At 41.5% G+C, this 26,893-nt stretch overlaps 1 protein-coding gene across 15 annotated transcripts in view; it reads right to left on the bottom strand.

Annotated features, from left to right (window-relative positions):
- FHOD3 (formin homology 2 domain containing 3) overlaps positions 1-26,893 on the bottom strand; it is a 681,582-nt gene that overhangs the window by 164,443 nt on the left and 490,246 nt on the right. For 10 of the 15 annotated variants that reach the window (XM_025210988.1, XM_025210991.1, XM_025210999.1 and 7 more), the window contains 3 exons: positions 21,086-21,229; positions 18,734-18,972; positions 3,091-3,192 (listed from right to left, as the gene is read on the bottom strand). In XM_025210988.1, coding sequence (XP_025066773.1) covers positions 3,091-3,192; positions 18,734-18,972; positions 21,086-21,229 — 485 coding nt within the window. The remainder of the gene's footprint in view (positions 1-3,090; positions 3,193-18,733; positions 18,973-21,085; positions 21,230-26,893) is intronic. The other 5 variants (XM_025211000.1, XM_006029524.3, XM_006029525.3 and 2 more) reach the window with 2 other exon arrangements.

Here is a 26,893-nt window from a genome sequence, read left to right as displayed (position 1 = left end):
TATCAGCACATTTATTAAAGATGCAGACATAAATGAACCAATTCAGCAGTCTATCAAATCCCATTTTGGCATTAAAAGCAATAACACATCCAGCTGTTTGTTTATTTATGTCCTTCCATAGTGTTCATTCCTTTTATATTTGGGTGTCATTTATATAATTTATTCTATGCAGAGATACCAGTAAAACAAAAGGAATAGAAAAGCTCTTTGCATTGACCTGATCTATCCACCTATACCAGGTTATTGTTAGGCTGCAGGCACACATTCATTTGTAGCACTACAAAATGCCTCAGCACTTTGTAGCGCTATAAAAACAGAGCTCTATGCAGCAGGCATGCATGCAGAGGCTTCTGCCTAGAGCAGTACAAAGTTACAAAGAAGGCATTCAGCAGTGCGCTCTCCAGCCAGGAGGCAATAGGGGGCTAATTTTTCCTCCCCCACTGTCACCCAGGGGAGCCTGCCAGTAAGCCTGATTAGTGACAGCTTGCCCTATCCCCTGTAGGAAGTGGGGTCTATATTTGACAGCTGCTGCTCTAGGACTCAGATTGGGCCCAGAAGCTATCAAAGACACCCCTGCCCTTTATTGCCATCCCCAGGGATGGCAGGGACAAGGACAGCTGCACCTCTAGAGATGGCATTGGCAGGGGTTGTGTTAGACAGCTGTTACTGCTTGTGGCAGAAGAATCTGCCCTCTCTACTGATGCCACCCTACAGTAGCAGCAGCTCTTCATATTGCTCCTTCAGGCATCAGCTGCTTAGGCACCAGCCCCTGCTGCAACAGTGGTGATAGCAGAGTCCCCACCACAGCTGTAGCTGTGTCAGCCACCACAGCAAACAGAGCTGCAGCTCTGCTCTTCACCAGCTATCAGAGAGCCAGCTGGTATCCCTCCCTCCCTCTTGGAGCCCTAACATGTGACATTTCCATGTGTTACATGTGGGGCTACAAAATGTAGCACCACAAAGACGTTTTTGCTCGAAATAAGAACTTTTTTGTGTAGATCTGCCTTCTTTGTAGTACTTCAGCCACCCTGAACATATGCATGTTAGGTTTTAGTAGTGCATTTATACAGGTGTATCTAGCACTACAAATGTAGTGCCTGTCCACAACCGTACTCTGAAAGAGAAGAGCCAGGACCTTCTCTTGAGGAGCCCTGGTATCTGCATTCATGCCAATCTGCTAGCTTTTGTGTTTGGAAGGCGTAGATGGTAATAGCAACCATGACCTATACTGGACCACTAGGTTAATTTCAGCTGCCCTAGACCTTTGTACTCCAACTATGTAGAGTAAGTACCCAGGCTGTGGGCGGGAGGAGTAGACTTACAAGGCAACTAACATACACTACTGAAGTTCTTTATGTGGTGGCTAATCATTAAATTGCAGGAATCTTCATGAGAGGAAAACAGGCTTTGCTAATATCATCCCTCTCTTTCACATTAAATCTGCTGTTGATTAATAGTGAAGACCCAAACTTGACTGGGCTAGAAGAATAAGCTTTAGTATTTTTGAGGCCAATGCTTCCACAACAGCAACGCACTAGGTAAGCAGGGAAACCTCACCTACTTCACATGCTGTGCTTAATTGAAAAGCCTGGCCTTAAACCAATATAGTTCCATTTTTCCTGACAAAATATTTTGAAACAATTTTCCCACTGCTTAGGTCATACAGGGTGCTTCTACAGGGTGCATTTACATGTGCACACCTGTACTGTGCAGTAAATATGGACACTTACGCTGACTTGAGTATAAATTTGATACCTGCATCATGCAGGTATCAAATTTATGCCCAGTTAGTTACTGCATAGTAACACACATGTAGATGTCTTACTGCACAGTAATACTGTGTATGTGGACTGACTTGGGACTAACTTTAGTCCCAAGTCAGAGAACACACAGTGTTAATGCACTTTAACACCTCCATGTACAGATGCCGGCCAATTCCTGCTTATTGCACAGTAAACTTAGGCCAGCATAAATGCATGTGTAGACATACCCACAAGCTAGATAAACATGTCACAAACTTTATGAAACTCAACTCTTTCTCTGTACATGGTGTTGTCACAGATTCAGGTAATTTGCTAGCAACTCACTTTCTAGTTGTAACTTTAGGAATTGGCTTTGAGGAAATTATCACTTAATTTTATATTTTCAGGTGGCCACTGGCTAGATTTGCAGACTGGAAGACATTAATAATAACTTTACAATATTTTCTTTGGAATTGGCACATTAAACTGTTTCCTTTCCTTCTTCCATGCTGTAGAAGTCTGTATGAATGTGGTTGAGGAGGAAAAAAATCCAATCTCATTTTGCAGAAATGCAGAGCCAAACATTTTAACCTAAATCAAATGGCTGTCTAGAAGGGAGAGCATATTTTCTTTTTTCCAATTTATTTATTGGGACAAGGTTGCTTTGGCCAAATCCACATATGCAGCAGAAATTCATGGAAAATTTTACATTTGAGAAAATATATGATAGCTAGGCTGTTTATATATTCACGCATTCAGACACAAATGTGCACACATATAAAATGATATACATCTCTCAGATTTGCCCCTGAGCATTTAAAAAAAAGTTAAATAAAAATTACAAAATAACCAGCAGGCAATCATTCAGAAATAGCATTATTATTTGTTTCAATAAATATATTGATAAATAAATGTAATTGTGAAATAAGCACATTTTTGTCTGTGATGATGGACACTGGAAAAACTAACAAAGTAGCAGCAAACACAGATGCCCCAACTAAGCAAAGTAGTCACTGTTGCTTAGCGGGAAGGGATAAACTTAAGCACATGCTCAAAGTTTAGTACCTTGTTAAGCTCTTTACTGAATCTTTTCATTGGTCAGTTGTGATTTTTAATATAGTTTTGACTTGAGGTGAACGAGGGGTAACGAATGTGTTGTTTTTATAATTAGCTTCATTTAAATAACAACAGTGACACTGTAGATTCAAAAGGTTCCACCTGAGATAGGAACACATGTTAAAGGATGGAGAGGTACTATATATAAATCAGTGAGGTGAATCAATGCTAGAGCTTTTTGAGGTGAGATTGGGAGTTAAGGTGTGGGGGGACCGACACTGAACCCTGGTACCTGTCTTCAACCTGCCTATTGGCATCTTCCTCACCCTCATCCTCAGTATTAGGTTCTGTGACTGGCTGTTCCTCTTCCTCTTCTTCATACTCTTCCTCCTCTCTGACATCAACACAGGAAAGAGGCATGCAAAGGATAGGAAAGAGAGAAGGCGGAAGAGAAAATGGTATGAGATGGCCACAAAAAACCCAAGTCAATAAAGTTTGGAAAGGAAGGAAAAACAGATGGAAATAGCTACAGTACTACACAGAAAATGATCAACTTCCAAATAAATCCACTAAGGAATGTGATCTTTAGAAAATTATATGCACTGCTTGTAGTGGTTAGATATTCAAATAACCAGGACAAAGACATTCACATTGACTTTTTCATTTATTATTATTATTCATTATTAAAATGGATTCTGCAGGCTTCCTAGGCAGTTACTGTATGGACCAATGTTGGGAAACAAGTCATTTGCTGGTGTGCTACACCCACAAACATTTTTTCTTGTTGATGCCAAAGTGCAAATTATAATGCACTAAGTTCTGCCACTTTGACATTAAACACAATACACATGGTATCAAGATGGCATTGCACATCATAATATAAAAATGTAAATATTTTTATTTAATAGCTAAGACCTCTACCAGAAAATTATGGTGTCAATCAAAATTAGAAATAAGACAGACTTGCAAGACATTAAAGAACTATTCGCACATAGCAAGCTTTGAGTTTTTAGATGTTGTTACATGACCTAACCATTAACAGAAAGTGGTTAGCTGCTAGCATTGCCTAAAATTTACTGCTTTGACTCAGCTAGCAGGCTGGCAGATAAGAATTGAAAGTCATGTATAAGACTTACTATACACCATGTAAGTCAAACGAGAACTTGTTAGCTACATTATACTTCTCTCAATATATCTAATTAATATTTAAAAAGGATTTTCTTTTGTGTTTTTACAGTCACCTAAAAATTACAGAAGTAGATCCAGTCCTTCATCTGATTTACTTAAGATTTACTGAACATAATATGCAAGAAAGTATCATTTTCATAAAACAGCATACACGTCACAAATTGTGTAAGGTCCTCATCTTCTACACACTTCCTTAGCTGCTGGGTTTTTCTTCATTTAAATGCAAACATGATAAAGGGTTTTCCAACATTTAAAATTAGGATATTTGTGTGTCAGACAAGTAATAAATATTGAATAAAAGATAAACATTAGCAAATTTTAAGTGAGAGGCAAGGATTTCTTAGGGTGATGTCTTTTATTGGACCAGCTATGGAGTTTGGATAAAGTTAGACAAGCTTTTGAATGCAGGGCATTCTTCGTTAGGTCCCTGATGACAATTTCTGGACCATCACAGCTGCAACATCACTCTTACACTACCAAGTTTTTAGCAGCATTGTTCAGGCAAGGTACTACCACCTTAATATCACATAACTACCTATTACAGATATAAAAACCCATATCTTATCCTATGAAAGCAATGGGCTATACAACCTGGGTCATCACTGTACTGTTAACTCCAATCAACTTTACTAAGATGATTTTACTAAAGCCTCGTCCAAGAGGAAAATGCCAAGGCACCCATGTCATAAAGGAAACATGAATAAAACATTACTATGCTAACTACCAAGTTTATGTTTTATGCATAAGTTTCAAACACCATGGATTTTCAAAAGAAGCTGCCCGAAGTGAGGCTCCCAAACTATTTCAAAACAAGAGGGAAAACCTGTTCTCAATGGAATCAATGTGAAAACCCTCTTTGACTTCCCTGAATCCTAATTCATAGTCCCTGAGAGCTCTAGGGTGCTCTGTATTTATGCAAAACAAGACACTAATCAATGTCTAAAACCCTGACCCTTCTTTCAGTTCCATCTCATTCAGAAACTGGGGTTTGACTGTATTGTAGGAAAAAGTAAAGAGCAAGTCTCCTCACATGCTATAGTTTGTGCAACTTCAGGGCAGGTCATTTAAAAATCAGATAATTAGCTGGGCCTTAAGGTCACCACTCTTTGCACCTACAGGGAGTGCCATAAACTAATAAGTCTGTTTGCAGTATACCTCTGGCCAGTATGTAACTAATAATGCAGACATTTTTCTATTGCTTCAAAATATCACATTTCAAATAATCTACACATGGACAATTCCTGTGGTAACTCACTTTGTTTTGCCTTCTTTATAGTTTACAATCAGCTATTAACACATCTGCACTGGATATTCATCCAGAGGTGCACATTTTGTAGGAAGCTGGCCTATCTTTCCAAACCAAAGACTTCTGCAGTGTTACTGACTCTATAGTATGTATATCCAAAATGGGGGCAATATTAAAAGAAAATTAAACTCATTGCCAGGTGGACAGAGGAGCAAGCACATGCATATGGTAAACACATGCTCTCCATATCTTCCTTAATTTTCATTTTAGCCTTAGACAAGCATATATATAGTTCAACTAACCTTGGAGGCAGTCAGCACAACGGTGGTGAAATACAGTGAACTATGCACAGGAGGGGCCAAGGAGCTCTTGTAAGTGAGCTTGACCCCCTTCATCCCATTCTTAAAATAGATTTGCAAAATCTCATTCATGTCTCTCCTCTTACTAATTTCATTCTAGAGATGTGCCAAGAATTGTGAGGCACCAAAGCAGGAGAGGATGAGAAAAAAGAGGAGCCTGGGGTTTTTGATAATTTCTTGGGGGTTGGGTGAGAGTGAGGGGGGGTGGAGGGGTGAAATGCACAATATTTTTTGTGGTAGAAGGATGAATGGAAGAATGAAATTATTGGTCATCTCTGTGTTCTTTTTCCCCCCAAATATCTAGTAATTGTGCAACAGCTTGAGAGGTCAACATTTTCTCCTTAATTGATGGCTTCACTTTTAAGATACTAGCCATAACATACTACATTACAACATTATATATGTGTGTGTAGACAATGCAGCAGTATAATTAGATAAAAGAAGATGATTCAGTAGAAATTTTAAGTGAAATTAAGTTGCAAAAGTCATCATCGTTTTCAGCAGCAGTCTAGATAAGCTATCTAGTTCAGTTCAAGGCAAACGGTTATTCTTTATGGCTTTTTGCAATTAACACTGACTAACTTGACATGTTCAACCAATACTAATATCATCATTGGGTTGCCTAGGTTCCATGATAAGTGTGAGATTAGAAAGAGTGCAATTAGTGCTTTAAAGACAGTAAAATAAATTCCAGAATAAATTATGCATACATTTCCAGTTTTAACATTGATTACTGTTATCCACCAATAGGGGAAAAAAAAAACTTTGAAGAGATTATTAGCAGTCACAGAAACTAATGTTCACATAATAGGGCACAGTTGTTGCTCACTGGTTTCCTTGACAAGAACCCAAAGTTAAATAGTAAAGTACTTACAGCCCCCTTATGGTATGTGTAGGTATAAAGTTCAGTTTATACAGAATCCATCAGGGGAATCAAAAAGCAATCTAGGCAGAGGCTTTAAAAATAATAGATTATCCTTTTCCTTTCTTCCAATTAAAAAGAAAAGCTGAATCTGTCAGATTGTTCCTGTTGCTGACATTACATGACTGCCCAAATAAATATAATTTAAGAGATAAAAGCATAGAAGAAACTCATGAAAAGGTAAGAGTTGGGAGGCCAATCTGCAATTTTATTTGGAGGTAAAGACAAAGAAGGAGCTAAGTAAGGGCCATAACTCTCTCCCTCTCTCTCTCACACACATATACATGCACGCACGCACACACACACACACACGCACACACATACCCCCCTTGACATTTCCCTTACACAACCCTTTTAAGTCAAAGCTGTAAATATTTATTAGTGTAGTCCAACTCTAATGTCTGCAAAGACTACAATTTGGTTAGGAAAAACCTCTGAGAGCTCCATGGACCTGGAAACTAAATCTGCCAAATAGCCAGTCATTATTAGAAATATTAATACAGACAGAAAATAACAGTTTTGGGTTAAGGCTTTAAAAGCATGGTATTTGATTGTTTTAAAAATTGTGAGTAATTCTTTTTCAAGAGTTAAAAGCATCACAGTACCCTGTACTATATCACAAAATCCTAGAGCTCAAAGATGAATAATATCTATTAGGTTACCTAGTCCCCCCCCACACCAACACAAAAAATTGTTTCCTATAGTAAAGAATTAAAAAACTATACTTGTCAAAATATAAATCTCTCAAATTCACAATGTTCCAACATGCAGTTTGGAACACAGGACCTTCTCAAATTCTCTCTTTCTCCCCTTCCCCCACAAGAAAAGTTTAAAGGAAGTAGCTTGGAAAATATTTCAGTCTAAAACCATTCACACGCACATGCTCCCCACTCTCCCCCACATCCACAGCAAAAAAGAATCATCAACATATGATAGTATTTACTTTTCCTAGATAACAACAGAATTTTTCAAAGTAAGGTAAGGATTCTGGTCTATCAGAATCTGATCTATAGAAACTGGCAATAAGGTGCTTTTACAATAATACTCTCCCTCTCCCTCACCAAATCATTTGGACTGTGTGAGAAGTTTAAAAATAAGTCTCATTAAATAATGATCACTAACAATCCTTGTTCAAAATCTGATTGCTATTTTTATAGCTGACTTGGGTTGGTTTGATAGCTGACTATGCTGACTTTGGGTTGGTTTGACTCTTTTGGGAGCATCCACACATACAGGCACGTGAGCTTGCAGCAACTCAAACAGAAGTGGTGCAAATTTGAGCTGGAGCTATTTGCCTCAGTGCATGTAACTGAAAATGCACTTTGATGTGTGGCAAATTGTGCCACTTGGGGCAAAATAACCCTGCCTGGCTCCTCCTGGATCTGCAGCCAGGGGGAGCTAGAGCCCCAGCAGTATAAAAACCTGCCCTGTGCTGGCCCCAGCAGTATAAAAAGATGCTGTGGCAAGCTTCTCGGGGTTACTCATTCTCAGGAACTTCTAGGGGCATAGCTGGGGCTTCTCAGTGGCTGAGCCTGTACTCCACCCTCATCCCACGAACCACTAGGGGCATCAGCTGGTGGCTCCTCCATAGAGCCATCGCCGTGGGTGTGTATGTGGCGAGCTTCACAGACACCCTGTCTCCTGCCCCTTCTGCAGGCAGAAGGAGACCCTGGCGCACATGACCCTCGAGTGCGCCAGGCTGCAGCCCCTTCACCTCCATCTACAGAACCTCCACCTGAGGTTTTGGTTGAACTTCACCCCCCACCTTTCTATTTTTGGGCACCCCATCTGTGGCCCCATCAATCCCAGGACCTCCTAGTCAACCTTCTCCAGGCTCTGTACCTGACCAGGAAGGAGGCTCGGGAAGGTGCCCGGGGACTGCGGTGCTGCTTTCCTATCACTTGCTTGTGCATGTTTCCAGGCACAGCACCACTGGGCAGCGTCCACTGGCTCCCTGGATGCCTTTGACGACTGGTGGGTGCAGTCTGGGGGGCTCTGCTTGGTGTCCCCCTCAAGTGCACTTATTTTCACATTTTGACCCTTTGACCCACACAACACTCCTATCCTGTTTTTTTCATTAGTTGTCCCAAGAATTTAGTTGTACCACTCATTCATTAGCTCCACACAGGGTTACTAATTAGCCAGGAGAGCCTTATAGCCATTGGTATAAGTGTTACAAATAGACAAGAGCTTCTGGGACCCAGCCAACTGGTACCTGGGGACACTACCCCTCTCTTTTGCCAGCTGGACTGCTGAAACAGCCGAGTGTTCCCTGCACTCTCTACCCACTGTAGCAGTCTGGCAGTGGGGGCTGCTGCCTAGCTCTGACCTGCTGCCACCTACAACAGCATGCGGAGCGAAAGCTGCACGCCTGCCAGACCTGGATGAAGACTGCATGGACATTGGAGGCATCTGCTTCTCTGGGCCAGCTGCCAGTGGGCTGTGGCAGCCTAGTTAGCCTCTGTGCAGCACTATTGCCATGTGTGCTACTGCCTGGCCATCTGGGCAGCTATTGCCTGGAAGATGTTCTCAAGGTGGTGGCCTGCTTTGAACTGTCAAAGCATGTCCTCCTGGTCACTTGGGGCCACCTCCAGCTGGGTCCCGGGTGCCAGCTCTGAGCAGGCTCCTCTGCCTGGGTACTGCCACTTGCCTCACTAGCAGGAATTCTGGTGTTGCCTATTTAAAAACTGCAAAATCCCTGATAAAAAAAAAATCCCGAAGTCACTCTTTAAAATACCCCAAAATCCATGTTCTTCCACAAGTAAAACAAAAGACCACTAGACATACATATGTATATATAGGGAGATCAAATCAGTTGGACAATGTTTTATTGATATATTTACTATTTTAAAGCAATTTGGAAGCCTACCAGTGCCTCTATTATCATAATAAAATAAATTCCAAATATCTAAACAGTTTGGCATTGACTTTTGGATTTTTTGTCATTGAAAAATCAGAGCCGCCCCTACCCACTTTGCTCACTAGGATGTTCAGCGCTGAGCAGAACAAATATGACAGTGCCCCTACCCTTGCCCTGTGCCCCTCGCTCTCAACCCATAGCCTGCCTCCCACCCGAGTCCCCTCACTCCTGACCCACAGGGCCAGTTATGTGGGTGATGGGTTTGGGGGGGGTGACTTGGGAGTGTGGGGTTTTCGGGTGGATTGTGGTGGGACTGTGGGTGTGGGGAGGGCATATGGGGGAGTTGCTCAGGAGGGGTAGGTCCCTGCCCCCTGCCAGGCACAGCCCCCCTCGCCCCCCCACAGTTTACGAACTGCTTCTCCCAAAGGGCCATTGGTACAAACGAACCAAAACTGATCCAACTTTCACATTGCTTCATCTAGTGTTAAAGTTGAAGCAACCAGAACGTAATTAGAATGTAATGGCTGCTGCCCTTTTGAAAGATTCCCTTTTAAACATGGCTACAAAAGTGTGCCTATACTCTTATTTAGCACTAATTCAGCTCTGAATAAAATCAATAACATTTAAGAGCAATGGCACTTTAAGCTGAATTCTTTTTCTTCTAATTTCTATGTTCTTAATCCAATGAACAGGCCTTAAGCCTGAGTTTTAAAAGGTGGACCCTTGTTGGCCACATGGTCTGAGAAAAGAAATATTTTGAGAGCCAAGCTATGAGGCCTCTAGATTAGTGGTAATAAAGGTGGAGTCATACTAAGGTCGCTGTCTTATGTCATAGTCTACTACTGAATGATGAAGCTAGGGAAACAAAGTTAAGTTACAAGGTGTTATCCACAGTTATAACTCTTGAGAAAAACCAAAGGTTTAAAACCTAAGATTTAGCAGGAAAGTTCTCTTCAATCTAGGTTTTTTAAAATTATTCTATTTAAATGTTAATTACATATCAGTGAAGTGACTCCAAGCCATGTCTCCTAACATTAGATATTATGACTGTGGGTACTATATATTCCAACTTTATCTTTAAAATGAAATACTAATGCTGGTTTCAAGGCATATACTTTACTTTTGTTTTCGATATTTTTTCCCTTCAAGTATCAGTCCTGCTTTCCCTCTCACACAACACTTGGAAAGCTGCTTTCCTGAACTCCTTACAGGTGAATAAATAGAACATGAAAAATGTTCCATCAAGGAGAGGTCTTTACAAGTCATGGTGGGTATAATTTTATTTCCTTCCAGGAATGCTTGTCATTGTCATAAATTTCTTACTCAAATTCCACTTTCATAAGTTAAACACTATAGTTCATAGTCAACTGCCTTCAGACTTTATAAAACAAACAAATGCTTCGAAGCACCTCCAGTTTTTAAAGAGTTCTCCTTTCCTCCTTTTAAGAGATTTCCAATATGGCCTTGCCCTTCACTGATGGAACAGGTTCAATTAGCTTTATGTGCAAGGCTAAGCAATGAAAAATTGCCAAAACTTCAACTGATCAAATTATGATGCTAGGAGAAAACATAGGTCCTGCACAGAGGAACAAAATCCCCGTGTAACTTATACTACTTTTAACAGTAATATAAATTCCATTGGTATCTGGAAAGGATAGGCATGTGTTTACCCAGGGGTACTCATATGAAGCAGGCAAACTTTACAGTGCCTCACACTAGAGGGTGAGGTCAAGTAATGGCTTGTTTGCCTTGAACATAGTGAAAAGTATGCACAGGTTATTCTTGTAGTTAATAAGCATTGTTTATGGGCTTGGACAGATGTTCAATTTTTCCAGGGTGAGTCTCAGCTCTCTCAAGAGAAACCATGAGAATACAGACGTTTGTAATTTTTCTCCCAGAATAAAAGTGGCCACTTTGGGAGACAAATAATTTGGGAGCAACCTGAGTAAAGTGGTTCCCTGAAGAATATCTCTCAGGAAAAAGAACATCTCTATAGACATAGAGCTATCTGCTGGAATCCCAACAGTGGTGATGCATAGGGGAAGCATGGGGGTGCACATGCACCCTCTGAGAGCACTGGTGCACCCCTTTACATGCGCTTCCCGCTTAGGCGATTGGCAAGGGGGGCAGGCAGGAGTGCCAGTAACCCCCTGTGAGTGCTGGACGGGGAGTGGGAGTGCCGGATGTAGCACCATGGACGCTTCCAGGAGCGCCACGGTCACTTCCAGGAGCAGCACGGCTGCTTCCCGGTCAGTGAGTTTTGCCGCGAGGAGACCCCCGCCCAGTCGCTGAGGTGCCCCGCCTAAGGTGGCACCAGTTGCCCATGAATCAATACAGGGACTGCTTTGGGCTGGAAAAGCCCTGTGTGAAGCACTTAGGGGGGGTGTTCTGCTGTAGGCTTTTTCAGTGGCGTGAGGTCCACTCAGGACAGATAGGAACTAGACTACCCAACCCCTCCCCCACAAACTTGGGTAACTCCAGCCCTGGCAGCATTTAAGTACTGGGAGGTGCAGGTCCCTGGCCACTTGCAGCTGGGCTGGAATACAGGGTGCTGACAGGCGTACAGCGCCCTGCTGTAATGCATGACACTTCACAGGAAGCACCATGAGTTACATTAGCGGTTCCCAATCCGTGGTACACATACCACCAGTGGTACTCAGACAACCTGTCAGTGGTACATGTTAAAGTAATTATAATAAATCTGCTATCTGACAAAAATTTGCTAGTGGTTCTTAAGATTGAACTGAAAAATTTACTGATGCTCCGTCAGGTTGCATTGTTTTAAACTGATGGTGCACAATGTGCCAGAGTTTGGGAACCGCTGAGTTACAGCATTCCCCCCCAACCCAACAGACATTGACTGTTGGGTCCGGGGGGGGTTGAGGGATTGAGCTCCAGTTTGGAGAACTGCAGCCACTCTCCCCTCCCCCCGCCACTCCCCCTTCCAAGCTCCAGGGGGCAGGAAGCGGAGAGAGCTGAGACTGGCATTCGCCTAAACTGTGGTGGTGGGTCGGGTGGGTGGATTGGCACTGGGGTGGGGTGGGGAGGGGGCAGAGGGAGCTCCACTCCACCCTCCAGCACAAGCTGGGCAAACCCCAGACAGAACTCCCTCCCCTCCCTTCTCCTCCTCCCATTCAGGAGACAGCACTGGGGGTGGAGCTGGGCTGCTGAGGGTTCAGACTGTCGTGCGATCAGGCATTTCTAAAGCACTCTGCAGCCATGCACTTCTGTCAGTGTATGACTGTTGAGTGCTACAGGTGCCTGATTGTGTGACAAACCACCACATCTGTCAGTGCCTTTAGTGCAAAGAGTTTAGGGAGGAGAGCTCTGTACATGGGAGAGGCACAGACCAACCCACTTCCTCACCTAATGTGGCAACTCCCTTCCTCTTTCCTTGACCTAGCAGACACCTGCAGGGACTACAACACTTTGTTCTGGGAAGCACACCTCTCTGACCAGAGAGGAGACAAACTCAGGATCTCCTTTGTCATAGCAACCCTGGAGATAGACAGGGAGCGGGGATTTTGAGCCAGAGTCCTCAGGGGCATTTCCCCCTGAAGCTTCCTTCGTTTCCACATTTTGAAGCTTCCAGGAAGACTGCATCAAGGAGGATGGAAGCAGAGGTGGCAAGCCAATCAGTGCTGACTTGTGTCCTTGCTTATGTCACTGTTGCTGGGCAGAGAAAGAAGCCTGGGAAGCTATTTGAAATGTGTGCCTTAGGTCAGCACTGCAGGCTCCTTGTTTCCCTGCTTGAACTTCTGTACAGGTCAATTTCCTCTCAGGAAAGCAAGCCTGGGAGAGTTCTTCTGAAGGATCTGAATGCGTATACACAGCCTATATCAGTGATTCTCAACCAGGGTGCCACAGCACACTGGGGTACTTTGAGAGAGAGCTTTTTGGGGTGCCACAAGGTAGAACACAATGTTATCACTGTTATGTAGATAAACATGATTCACAAGATAAACCCAGAAATTTCAAGTAGGAACCCCGTAGTGTTAGAAAAACATTAAGATCTGTTGTGGTCTTTCTGAGTCCTTTGCAAAAGAAGAATTTCTCCACTCATTTTTTGTAGCCAAAAAAGAAGTGAAGACTGGCATTTTCCAAGGGGTGCCTTGAGTCTAACAAGGGGTTCCTTGAGTGTAAAAAGGTTGAAAACCATTAGTTTATACTGAGTCAGAGTAAGTATATAAGCCAAGTAAATTCATAGGCTTTTTTCAGTGCCAAGGCTCTTAAATGACACACACTGTATTTATTTATGTTAAAATAGCTCCTCTGTTTGAACAGCCCAATTGGGTACTATATGTGACCTTTTTGACTTTTCTCCCCTCTCTCTTTTTTCATATTAAGGTCAGTCACACCAAAAAGATCTAAGGCACAGTATTATGAACAACAACCACAGCCCTCTGCAGTTGGAATTTCAATTCTGCCAATATGATTTTTGAGTCATATTCTTCCACTGCATTCAGAAATATCAGATCTTGCAAGGGAAAGTCAGCTAATCTCTAAACACCGTAAGTAGAACTAGAACTCTGTAAATGCTTACATGGTAAACATTTAGAAAAATTAAAAATTAGTTATGATCAGGTCATTAAAACACCCCTGTAAAACCTCTCAGCTGTATTTTAGACCAAACCATCCCTGCAGGTCTGCCTCTACATGAAGCAGAGAGTAATATTTAATGGGATACTCCAGCCGAACTAGACAGAAATTCAGCACAGTCCAAAATGAAGCAGAGAAAACTTCTTAAGGATCTGCAGTTACTCAGCAGAGTCCAGAACATCTTCAGGATTTCAGCTTTATTTATAGTTTTCTGGTAAAACCAAGAACTATGTCTCTGGCCATATTCCCTTCCACCAGCTGAATGTCGTTGAATTCCAAATGCAAAACATAACCAGGCTGCTGCTTTTGCATCTGTAGTTCCTAGTCCCATTTCTAGATAACAATTAATCTTTTCCTAGGCCTCTGGATAAGACCCTTTCTTAAAGTCAAATCAACTGTGATGTTCTTTTTACGCAGGCAGGAAACCTGGAACTTTCCTCAGTTGCTCTCAGCATTGAAGGCACTTCCCAGTTGTGTGTTGAAAAGCTGGTCCAGAACCACATCCTCATTACTGTCCCACTCAGAAACCATCCCCCTGGGGCACTCACTGAGCAAAGTGCTTCTTTTCCATAAGGTTCCCATTCTATAGGCGAAACAAGAATTTTATACTCATCACATGCATACCATGCATATTGTATTCTCTTTGGTCTCTAACCTCTGCTTCTGTCCTCCTTGATGCAGTCTTCCTGGAAGCTTCAAAATGTGGAAACAAGAAGGACGCTTCAGGGGGAAATGCCTGAGGACACAGGCATTCTTCTTTAGGCAACAGACATCCCATTAAAGCATAAAATACTTCTGTCATGATAGAAGCCTGCTGTTCTAGCTCTGATAGGGGGCGTCTACATGAGACATTATTGCTCATTTATTTAGTACTTGTATAATCAAATACTAAATAAATGCACAGTAACTGGAATTAGTCCACAGTAGTGCCAGTGAACACCTTTTAAGTGTTCCTAACCTAATGTGGCAACTCCTTTCCTCCTTCCTTGACCTAGCAGACACCTGCAGGGACTACAGCACTTCTGGGAAGCACACCTCTCTGACTAGAGAGGAGACAAACATCATTGGAGAGAGACAGGGAGCGGGGATTTTGAGCCAGAGTCCTCAGGACCTAATAATACCGTGCAGTAGCATATTAGCATTGTTGGTGCTGTGATGTGCTACTGCACAGTATTATTTCGCTACTGCACAGTAGCGTCACTTAAAAGTTGTTCACTACTGTGGAATAACTATAGCATCTCATGTAGATGTGTCCAGAGTGTCCCAAAGTAACTAACTGTTGTCTGCCTGCTCAGCTCATATGGTATCATTATAGACCAAAATGTTCTAATGAAGGCACAATTATTTTCTTATATAATTGTGCTCTAAGTATGTTCCATAATAACTATTTTGGCAATTTAAAAAATGACAGCCAAGAAGTAAACAATTAATGTAAAATAAAAAGGAAGTCTAATAAATTCAGTAACATATGTACATGTAATTATTCACTTTAAAAGTCCTAAGTAGAATATTTTAAAACAGTTCACATACAAGTCTCCTATAAAACATTGATGGGACTCTGCTAAACTCCTGATAAATTTTGTTCGTGTAAATCTACTTCTAGCTTCTCACTAAGCCTTGCTGACAGAATTCAGCAATAAAAATTGCTGCGGTAGAAATTTTCTTTGTGTAATACTGATCAAAGGGAAACACACAGTCACATGTTATGGAAGATGGTCATCATCATGATCATTTGAAAAAATGAAAAGGAGGGGCTGTTTTGATTTATAGCTGCATATGCATTGGTTCATGAAGAGCACCTGTTGCATGAGAAACACATTGAGAATTGCCAACCATATGTCTTTAGTTCTTCTAAAAAACTGGCATTATGAGAAGCAAACGCAGGGAACAGCTATTTGTCTTTTTAAAGGTCACATGATCACAACCCACTAAAAATCTGGTGCAAGAACAGAAAATGGAAATGATTGTGCAAAACCAGGCCATTCCTTAAACTTTCCTTTAAGTCCATGTTGGTGTGGTTAGAAAAAGCTACTTTCATAAATATTACACAGACGTACATTGGAAAGCAGTCAATTATTTAAAAAATAAAATAGATTTTAAGACTGAATTGAGACTAGAAAAACACACATATGATAGCATCATTCAGTTATCATAAATGTCTTATTTGAATAGGAATAAAGGTTCCCAAACATTGTTCATCTCACTTCTGTACTAATAATGCAGACACATCTACTATGAAAGAAGCTTGTGAACTGGAGATGAAGCAGTGTCTGGCTATCCCATTAGTCTCAAGTTTTACAGTAATTTTACTTAATCATACTTAAGCTGTGTTCTGTTCTCCTTGAAAATCACAGTAACAGATAAAAGATTTTGGCCTGTATTTTTGTTTAGAACCACAAATAAAAAAGCTTTTACCTTTTAAGATTGTTCCTAAAATGCTGAAAAAGATCTGCAAGTTCTCCATTTGGTTGCCCTTGAAAATTACAGTGAACTTTTCCTGAATTTAAAGCCAGCCCGCTCTTTATTAAAGCAGAGGAATTTCACTGGCTTTAGACAGGCTTTCTGGATTTAGACTATCGCAAATGAGAAAAGAATTTGGCCACTATTGTATTTTCTGCTTTATGGCTACCATAGTTTTTTGTTTTTTTGGAAGACTTACTTCCTTACCATTGCAGTAAATCTTATCTGTTGACATAAAGCAGATGACTGTGGAGAACCTATTTGATGTGGTAAACAAAGCCAAAGTCATTGCCAAACCATCTGATTGAGTTTGAAAGAAAAGAAACATGAATACTGTGGGAAGGAGAACTCGGGGCTTGGAGCTTGCAGTGATTTTGGTAATGTAGTCCAAAAATAACCAAGAAGAATATTGCCTAAAAGGAAATACAGTACAGTATGTGGGTCTGATTCCAATTTCCCAACAGTGTAAATCAGAAGTAGCTCAACTGAGTTAATCCACTGTAAAACCAGATGCCAGAATCAAGCCCCATAGGTACAGATAACTACCAGCAAGACAGTTACAGTAATGTTAAGGTTTAGAGAGTTGAGCTGAATATTGATAACATTTGTTCTATTGGTGAAGCAAATGTCGTGGAAGGGTCTCCAAGGGACGAGGTGGAAGCCTTACAGCTCATGGTATTTTATAATTAAACTAGACCAAGAACACCAAAATATAGACAGTAGATAACGATCCTGCACTTGTCATGGGATGGATAATTGGCCTGATCTAGTGCCAAAGAATATCAAAAGGCAGTTTTTCCACTGGGCACTGGATCTGGTCCCACAGGCCTTTTTCTCCTGTAATTTCCATGAGTTGAATTACACAGGAAGGAAAAGAAGGCACCATCAAGCTGTAGTGGCTGGAAATATTACGTCTGCAGAGTTCAGGGGCTGATGCTTCCATTTTGGAAACAGCACACAAACGAGGCTTTTGATACACGTTTTTACAGATGTAACATGTCTCCCTTAGTACAAAACTGCTGGTACTTTTTAGTGTGGGGAGCAGAGATGGGACTATAGACTCAGAAAAAACATGGATGAAAACTAATGATTTTTTTAAAAAGTTATTTTCTTATTAAAAAAAAATCCACCTTTCCTCTTAAATGAAAGATGTTTAATATTAATTTTGAAATTGTGATATCTGAAGTTAAAGGATAAACTTACTATCATCTAATAAAATCATATAAGCAAGCAAACAAATAACAATTGTCTGTCAATTACTCTCTCAACATTTAACAATACAAAGGTTGCTGACACTTTTTTTTTAATATTGTATATAAAGAATCAATGGGAAACACATCTTAAACTTCTGAGGTCAATCAAGCTTTATAAATGAGACAATCTTCTCTACTGTATTACATATTTATATTTTTCTACAAGTAAGGACTTTCAGTTTGTGATCTGTGCAAAAATTATTGCCTAAATCACTTTTGGTTTCGGTTGAGGTAAAAGGTACAAAAATATTGGTGTGGAACATTATCTAGGCAGGACTGACCAGTTAGCATTGACTGACCCTGTGCCACCAACCCCTTCCCCAGATGGTCATTATTTCACTTCCATTAATTATTAAACATAATATCGGGTGCATTGCTTTCAATTGTTCATCCTTGAAAGAAAATATTCATTTTAGAATGTAGCTTGGAAAAAGAAAATGTCACAGCAAAACTCATTCCAAAACACACACTGAAAAATGTTTACACCAACACTACAAAAGAAATCTTGAGAGTTACAATTTCCCTGCTCATAGAGTTGGAATCTTCTACTAAATGGATATATATAGGCTGACAAGTCTGCCCATGTATTACAGTGGACAAAAAAATCTATAGAAAAGGGTTCTACCCTCTGAAATTTCTTTCTGATGCTGTTTGTATCTATTTCTTGGGGAAAATGATGATACAGAGTGTGAGAATGTATTCATTTTATAGATTTCTTTGAAGGTTTGTGTTTTTCTGAAGATTAATAAAATATGGCACTAACAGGCATGTATTCCTTGCTGGAATTCACAGGAAGCATATGCATATAACTGTAAGGACAGAACACATGCACCTAGTATTCTACAGAGCTGTCTTTTAAATCACCACTAGTTATTTGCTTTTCAACTCAACAGGCATTTCATCAAGAGAAACTGAGAAACAGGAAAAAAAGAACAGAGAAAACACAATATAACTAAGAAATATAGCATGATCATCATCAATAATGTTAAATGAATGCAATGGAAAGGTGCAATAAGAATTGAAAAACCTTCCTGCCTAAGCCACTTACTTCTCACTAAGATCTTCAATGTGTTGACCATGGCCTAACATGAAGTTTGGACTCATCTGGCTGCAGGGACTTGCAGGAGCAGATAAAGTGCTCTTGACATTTTGGACTGAATGTCTCCGGCTTCTTCTCCGTTCTAACCCCCTTCGTTCACTGGAGCCAAGACTAGCTCTTCTTCTGTCCCTGCGGCCACTGGGTGGGGGTTCAGCATTCTCATCTCCATCCTCATGCCTCAGTGTCATCTGAAAGGAGCAAGGAGTGAGGCTTTCCACACATCTTTTTACATTTCATATGTTCACATGTTTAAAATACCCTTGCATTTTAAAAATTAGTCTGCAGCCACATCTTATCCCTAACCACCATCACTCATCACTCCAAGTATGACTCGTTTCTTTTGGCTATGAAAAGTTGATGACATGCATAATATTCCTCTTACAATCACTGTTCCAACAACTGTTCCTCTTTCATTGCTAAATACTTGTCTAGGTGATACTATTGTCATTATATATAGAGCCCTCTCATCTAGATAAGGGTTTTGCAAAAGTTTCATCTGGGGTTTCCAAAGGGGCCTAAGGGAATTAGATGCTTAACTCCCAATATTTCAATAGGACTTGGGAACCTAATCCTTTGAAAATCCTTGTGTGAAATTGTGGCCTCACAGAAATAAATGACAAAATTCATATTGACTTCTACGGAGTCAGGATTAAACCCTCAGTCTCTAGACATTAATGTTCACATCACCAACAAAGTCAAGAAGGTATTATCATCATCTTTCATCTATAATATGTGTCATAGGGAACCCGTTTTATAGATGGTAACATTGAACCACAAAGTAATCGATCAGAAGTCCAATAAGAAGTTTGTAAGAGAACTGAGAACAAAACCCACATCTCTTCACAGTCAGTCATGCCATTTGATTTCTTCTGCTGTGGCACATAGATATATAAAGGGCATATTAGAGAGGTTACATACCACGTACTACTTCAGATCTTTACTAATGCTGTTACAAAGGGAACACACTTAGGACATTTTTACACGTGATTCGGGAGGCATGGGAGCCACTTTAATTAGGAAGCCATGCTAATTAAAGCACCCAAGCATCACATGTATCAGTGTCCCCACACTGAAAAATGGTGGTGGGGCACTTTGAATGAAAGCTTATTGAACGAGCTTTAGTTCAAAGCACCCCACCACTATTTTTCAGCACAGGGACATTGATGAATCACGTTAGTCTACTGAAGTGCATTAATTTCCATGTACCAGCAGGCTTGATAAATTGAGTTTGCTCTGACATGCTGGATTTCCAGTGTGTTTCAGCAGGCTCCCTGCACATATATAGGAGTCCTTAGTGACTAAATCCTTTAATATCTCTATCTGGAGTTTTTTGGCGCTCGATTTGTTTTTATATCTATGAAAGCAAGAAAATGTGTTCTGCCAGCAGGATTCACAAGGGATTAAAATAAATGCTCATTCTTCTGGGCTGGATTCTCTACAAAACCACACAGGCTATAGTGGGGTGTGGAACAATGGTGGGAAGCTGAACATCTTCTGCCAACTTTTTTACCTGCTTCTCTTCTGACACTGGTCTATAACAGGAACAACTCTGTTTCACATAATCAAGTTGTACTAGTGTAAATATGGTTAAGAAAGAAGAGAATCAGGACTACCACCACTGAAACTGAACATTGTGGTAAAGAAAGAAACTATATTTCACTGCACCCTAATATGAATTCCCATGCACTTTGTATCATTTTTGGCCTTAAGAAAAAGCCATCTGAAAATGCTCTAATTATTAAGAAACCACATATCCTATCTTTGCACATAAATATTTCACAAGTGGTTATTTTATACTCATGCAGTGCATGTGGAGTCAGTCATTCATTACCCAATTGCTACAAAATGGTAGGAATGGATCCAGTATAAGCTCATAAACAAAGACTCACTGGGCAATCAATTGTGAAGAGAGCTGTATTCATGGAGCTGAACTAGACTGAATACTTTTATCATACTGAATACTTTTGCATGTGGAAAGAACTTTTACGGACTTTGGGAGCTAGATGTGTAACTAGCAGTTTGAGTAACAGTCTTAATTGCAGACAGAATTGCCTCTGAAGAGGCTAGTAAATGTGTCGCTTTACCTTGAAGAATAACCCATGTCTAGTATGAAATGCATCTGTCCTGTATGTAAACAGGTACTGCAGTAGGTCACATACACCAATGTGTAAAACACTTCTAGCAACCAGATATTTTTCTTTTAAATAAAATAGATAACCAAGGCTAGGCTGTTCCCCCCACCCCCCAGCTTTGAAGTTTGCACAAGTTGTAAGATGCATAAAACAGGGCATGTTATGTTACCTCATAAATGTTAAATTGTTCAACTAAGTCCAAGTCTGTTCCTTTCTTGTTCAAGTGTCTCTGTGAAATAGCTTCAATGCCTAACTCTTCCAGACAGTCCACCACGTCATAGAAAGAGTCTTGATCTGGCAACCCTGAGAGTGTCTGAGAATCAAAAGAAATACATTTCAATCTCTGTGTTTTAAAACGATTAAACAAAGGTATTATATGTTTTTGTAAGTGGCAGTGTGTACGATTTTTGATTAAACAAAAAAACAAAGGGTGAGATTGGAGAGATATAGCTAAAGAAAAAAAAAACCATGGAGGGGCATACATCTTAACAAATAACCTGATACAATTTGTAAATATCTGAATAACTGGCAACATAAATCAGTATTAGCAGTCCATACACAAAGACCAAAAAAGTAGGTCTTTGAGACAAACTATTTGGATAATTTGTTGCTCCATTTAAGTATAGAAAACAAGAGTAGAGAATATTAAGGCAAGGCAAGCCTGTGGCACAGGCATGCTGCGTGTGTGGCATGCAGAAGGTCAGGGAGGAGACAGGTAGTCCAGCAGCAGACAGGGCAGGAAGCAGAAAGGAAAGTAGCAGATCAGGCAGGGGAAGGGGATTGGAATGGGACTTGGGGAGGGCATGGGGTTAATTTGTGGCATGCCTGCCAAAAAGGTTAGCCCCCACTGTGTTAAGGTATCAGGCCCAAGAACGTCCAGCAGAGAGAGAAAAGAAGATTCAATGAAGATTGGCAAAGGTGTCTTCCTGACTATTCCTGTCTCATCATCCTTAAGAAGGTGGCACACGAAGCTGACTGGTGCTAGGTCAACAAGAAATATCTCCTGCCATTTGTCTTCTGTCTTCAAGCCCTTGGGTAGAACTCATTCTACTAAAGCACATGCTGTTCAGTTCTTACAGAACTGTTACCTTTCCCTTTCCTTTCTGTCTTACTAAAAGGATGACAGTAACATAGAAGCACACCTCATCAACTAGCTGAATCAGAGGTGCTCAAGTTTTCATAAGCCACAGCTTACTTCATCAGATCTCTGATTCAGTCAGTCTATAAGTTGCACTTCTACCTTGCCTTCTGCCTGACTTCAGAATAACATGGCTAACTACATCTTACTGAGAAAAGGATTATTATCTACCTTGACTAGTGTGATTTATTTGAAGGATTACAATTTATCTAAAGCATTTCTAGTTGTGGAGCAAACATTTACCAATAAGATTAAAGGTATTCACAGCCACTAACATATATATTTTAGTGACAGTATTCTTTAATTTTTGTGGCATGCCTGCCAAAAAGGTTGGCCCCCACTGTGTTAAGGTATCAGGCACAAGAATATCAAGCAGAGAGGAAAAAAAAAGATTAATCAGGAAATAGCAAAGCTGTTTCCTTGATGATTCCTTTCTCTTCATTCTTAAGGAGAAAAATTCACATTTTCATTTGTTAAGGCATCTTAAGCAAGAGAGCTTCTCACTGCAGTTGTTTTGCCAGTGTTTCTAGCATACTGAGAATTAGTGAGATATTGCTCTTCTGCAACAAAGCCAGAGAGCACTGTGTACTGCATTGTGCCATTACAGTCTGGTAAAGAGGATGGCAGTATGTGATCAATCCCTTACCATGGCCGCACAACATGACCACATGCAGGAAGATGAGCTGCTAGGGAGAGACTTGTTTAAGCACAAATGGCACAAAATGAGCTGCTAGGGAGAGACTTGTTTAAGCACTCATGGCACAACCTCCCTCCCTTTCTGTGGCCCAACACTTTGTGCAGCCATTAACCATTAAATAAGAAGTGGTAAAACCCTATCCTTTGATTCTGCCATGTTCTACCCCACTTTGCATTGCTGTTAATCATGAACAGGGGAAGAACAACAGAGAACTGGGCCCAAGTAGATTAAGAGGATAATTCTGTTGCTCTTGCTCATGCTGAGCAGCACCTTTTTGTGTGTATTGGGCAATTTATCATGCCACACATGACTAATTCAAGTTGATTGAAACACTACCATGACATCAGTTGAGGTGTGAACTTAAAGCACAAGAGTTATTTTGTACTTGGTCACTATGCACCACAAGAACACCATGTAGCATAAGTGCCCTTTTGTGATTTGGTTTAACCCACTTTTAAAGTGTAGTGGGACATAAAAGGGATTACATGAATTGCTAGTGAAGAATAGCTATTCTGGGCTATATAGATGAATTTCAGAATGGCAGAATTAGTATCTGAGTCATGTAAATAATGAGACAGAAAATGCTAATGACATTTTTTTTCAGTACAAGAAAATAGGTTTGAAGTGGAATGAGTAACAGTGGAATCTCTCTCACTGCTTATTTTTCTAAAAGAAATATCTTCTCCAGTCATTACAGGATAATAATCAAGGGTTAATCGTATATTTGTGGTGTAGTCTAGTCAGCCTTCTGTATTCTAGGGGTGCTCAGCATGAATATAAACTAGGGGTGCAATGACAGAGATTTTGGGGGCTGATACCGATAGCCAATATTTAAGGAGGCATATTGGCCAATCTGATCCAATTTCTGATATAGCTGCCTCCAGCTGGTAAGTCCCGTGTGGTGGAAGGGGAGGGGGGGGAAGGGACATGGGGGAGCAGATCAATGTCCCCAAGGCGAAGAAAGGAGGGTGCAGAGGCAGGTGCTGCCCAACGGGATGGGGAGGGCCACGGGACAAAGCCGCGGCTCATGGTGGGGCAGCTCCCACCACAGCTTGCACTCCGGGATGGTGCAGTGGGGAACATGTGCCCTCAGATCTGCGTGTGGGGGGCAGGAGGGCTGCAGCTGTGGGCTTGAGCCAGTGCTGTGTGGGGCTCTTCTCAGTGGGGGAAGGTGCTAGGAGGGGGCTGCAGCCACCGTAAATTTAGCCATCTCACTCAATGCTCTGCTTCCACCCACATGCTGGGAAAAGCCAGGCCTGCAGCAGGCAGTGGTGCGGGGCTGGGAGTGGAGCTGTGATGAAATCTGCGGTGGCTGCAGTCACCTCCCAGCACTGCAGGTGCTCACTCCGAGCCCCACCCCTGCTGAGAAGAGCCCCACGGAGTGCTGGCTGCAGCCTGCCCTGCCCTGATCAGATCCTGGGGCACATGCCTGCCCTGTGCCCTCCTGCAGCGGCAGGAGCCACCCCACTACCCAACTAGCTGTGGCTCCATCCTGCGCTCACTCCACCCCAGCTGGGCTGCGCCTGCCCTGCTCCCTCACCACAGGGGGGTTGATCTGCCTCCCCCCTATGTCACTTCCCTTCCTCCTCCCCTTCAGAGTTACCAGGTGGAGGCAGCTCTCCATGCTGCAGGCTCTGCTCTATGCATTTAGTGGGTGTTTATCAGCCAAATGATTTGCCTCATTGGGCCAATATCCAATATAGACAATTTTCTTTATATTGGTACTGATCCAATATTGGACCAATGGATTGGTGCATCTCTAATATAAACACCTTAAGGGTCACGGTTACAAAACAAAGCTCCCTATTCAGGAAAGTGCTCTTCTTCACAACAATGCTTAAACATAGGATTATGTCCCACTAATGACAACGCGACTTCCACATGTGACTCATCATATTTACTCAAATACAAGATGGCCCTGAATGTAAGTTGAACCCCTAATAATTAGATTCCGTACATGGAAAATGATAATATATTTATTATCATAAATAATAATAAATAATATATAAATATAAATAAATAAATAAATATATAAATAATATATTTATTATCATTTTCCATGTATGGAATCTAATTTTTGGAGGATCATCTTAAATTCATCCCTGCTCACTGCTGCAGGTGGTGGGGGGAAGAAGTGATAAGGTGAGCAGTAATGGGGCAGACAGTAGGGAAGCATGTGGTAGGGCAGGTGAGGGGCAGGCACTGTGGCAGGCAGTGACAGAGGCAGGCAGCTTGCCCCCTGCTGCCATTCCTCCCACCCAACTTACCCCCCCCTTGTGCTTCCCTCCCACAACCCCACGTTTTCCCAATTCCCCCTTCCCGTTCCCCCCTCCTCCTCTCTCTATGCCACTTCTGCCACCCCAGCCTCGCCGCACCCCCTGTCCCAAAGTTTCTCTCCCTTCACCTGCCCCTCAACCCCCACCTTACTTTTGCTCTGCACTGGCAGGCTCCATCCTTGCTGCAGCCCAGGGCACAGAGCATAGCTTCTACCTGGCCCATAACAGTGACCAGCTCCAGCACAGCAAAGGTAAGGAGGAGTGTAGCAGAAGGGGAGAGACAGGGAGAAGCAGCGTGGTGGAGGAGAGACTGGGGGCTGTGGGGGAGGAGTGGCATGTCTGCAGATGCAGGGGAACAGGGGGGAGCAGGCAGCACCTGTGGCTCCAGCTCCAGCCCTGGCTTGAGGCTGCAGCTGCAAGACCCCCACACCAAACTCCCTCCTCCCCATCCTCTATTGCTTCCTCATGCTCAATTGTAAGGTGAGGGTTTTTTCCTCCCTAAGTTATATAAGTTATATGTGGGGGGGGGGAGACTTCATTTTCGAATCCACTAAATATGGTAAGATTTTCTTTATATCACTGAAAATATACAATATAAACATATCAGTTGTTCTCTGAACTGGAACCTAATAAGGGACAGTTTCCTGTGGATTCAAGAAATGAAAACACTGCATTGGAATCTGGAGGTACCTTTAAAACAGTCTGGGCCCTGCATACTTAAGAAATTACCTTCTCTCTTTCACCCCTTTGTGATCCCTAAGGTGAGCTGAGAGTAAAACCCCTTGAAGTACTATTAATGTGGCAAGTCTGCTTTGAAAAAACATATGGGGGTTCATTCTTGACAGTTTCTCCCCAGCTTCTTTCAGAAGCTCTGTAAAACACCCAAAACCTTGTCTAACATCTCTCCCAACTATACGTATGTCCAGAAACGATACTGCATATAATCCTTGCCACTCACTCTTTTCAGGAAACTTTATTGGTAGATGTCTGTTTAAGCCTACCAGCAGTGGAAATTCAATCACCACTTCATGCATAGTGGATTAGAGTGAACAATTATGATTTCCTATACTCTTCAATCATTGTTCCATTGCTGTATTTGTGCTTAAGTTCCTCAGTCCATCTCAAAAGGCTAACAAAGGAAAATGAAATGAAATCTCTGCTGTTACAGACCAGGGCAAAAGGGGAACTTTGCTGACTGTAATAGCTAGAACTAGAAGAGTTAATGAGCAGGTTATAACAAAGACAGAACAGAAGAAGCATTGCTGTTCCAGTCCCCTAGATCTCTTTTATTCCCTGTGTAAATGAAGACCAGATCCTGACTGAGGGACCTCCTCCAGTTCTCCTTCTGACCGTAAATCGGAGACGCCTGACTTCGCTGAATCAACTTGACATGTTTCTGAGAGACTATTGATAAGTTACTAACCAAGTAACCTTAGTTAATTTCTCTATCTGTTTTATTATTACTGACAATTTTAATTTGTATTGTTATGTTGTCTGTTTATTAGCTTAACCTTTTTACTAATTGTTATATGTGTAAACTATATCTTTTGTTGCTATAAATAAAATTTATTCTTTTTTATACGTAAAACTTGTTGTTGCTTTCCTTCCTTACATCTCCTCCTCAGTCCCGAACCAAAAAGCCCAGTGGCTAATAAAGTTGCAGTGCTCAGTCAGTCTGCAACTAAATTAATATACTCACAGTGCCCAGCTAGCCTGTGACAGCTGCCTATAACAGAGACATTTTAAATAAGTGGACCACAGTGGGAGGGCATCAGCAGTGCCTAAATCCTAGCATGTCAGGGAAAATACAAGCAGGAAGTGAGCCTTGCAATCAACTGTGGCAGGTTCACGTACAAGAGCCCAGGA

This window comes from Alligator sinensis, unplaced genomic scaffold (genome assembly GCF_000455745.1).
Source record: "Alligator sinensis unplaced genomic scaffold, ASM45574v1 scaffold285_2, whole genome shotgun sequence".
In the NCBI taxonomy this organism is placed as follows: Eukaryota; Metazoa; Chordata; order Crocodylia; family Alligatoridae; genus Alligator; species Alligator sinensis.
The sequence above is the reverse complement of the archived record's forward strand: the minus strand, read 5'-3'. Positions and strand labels throughout refer to the sequence as shown.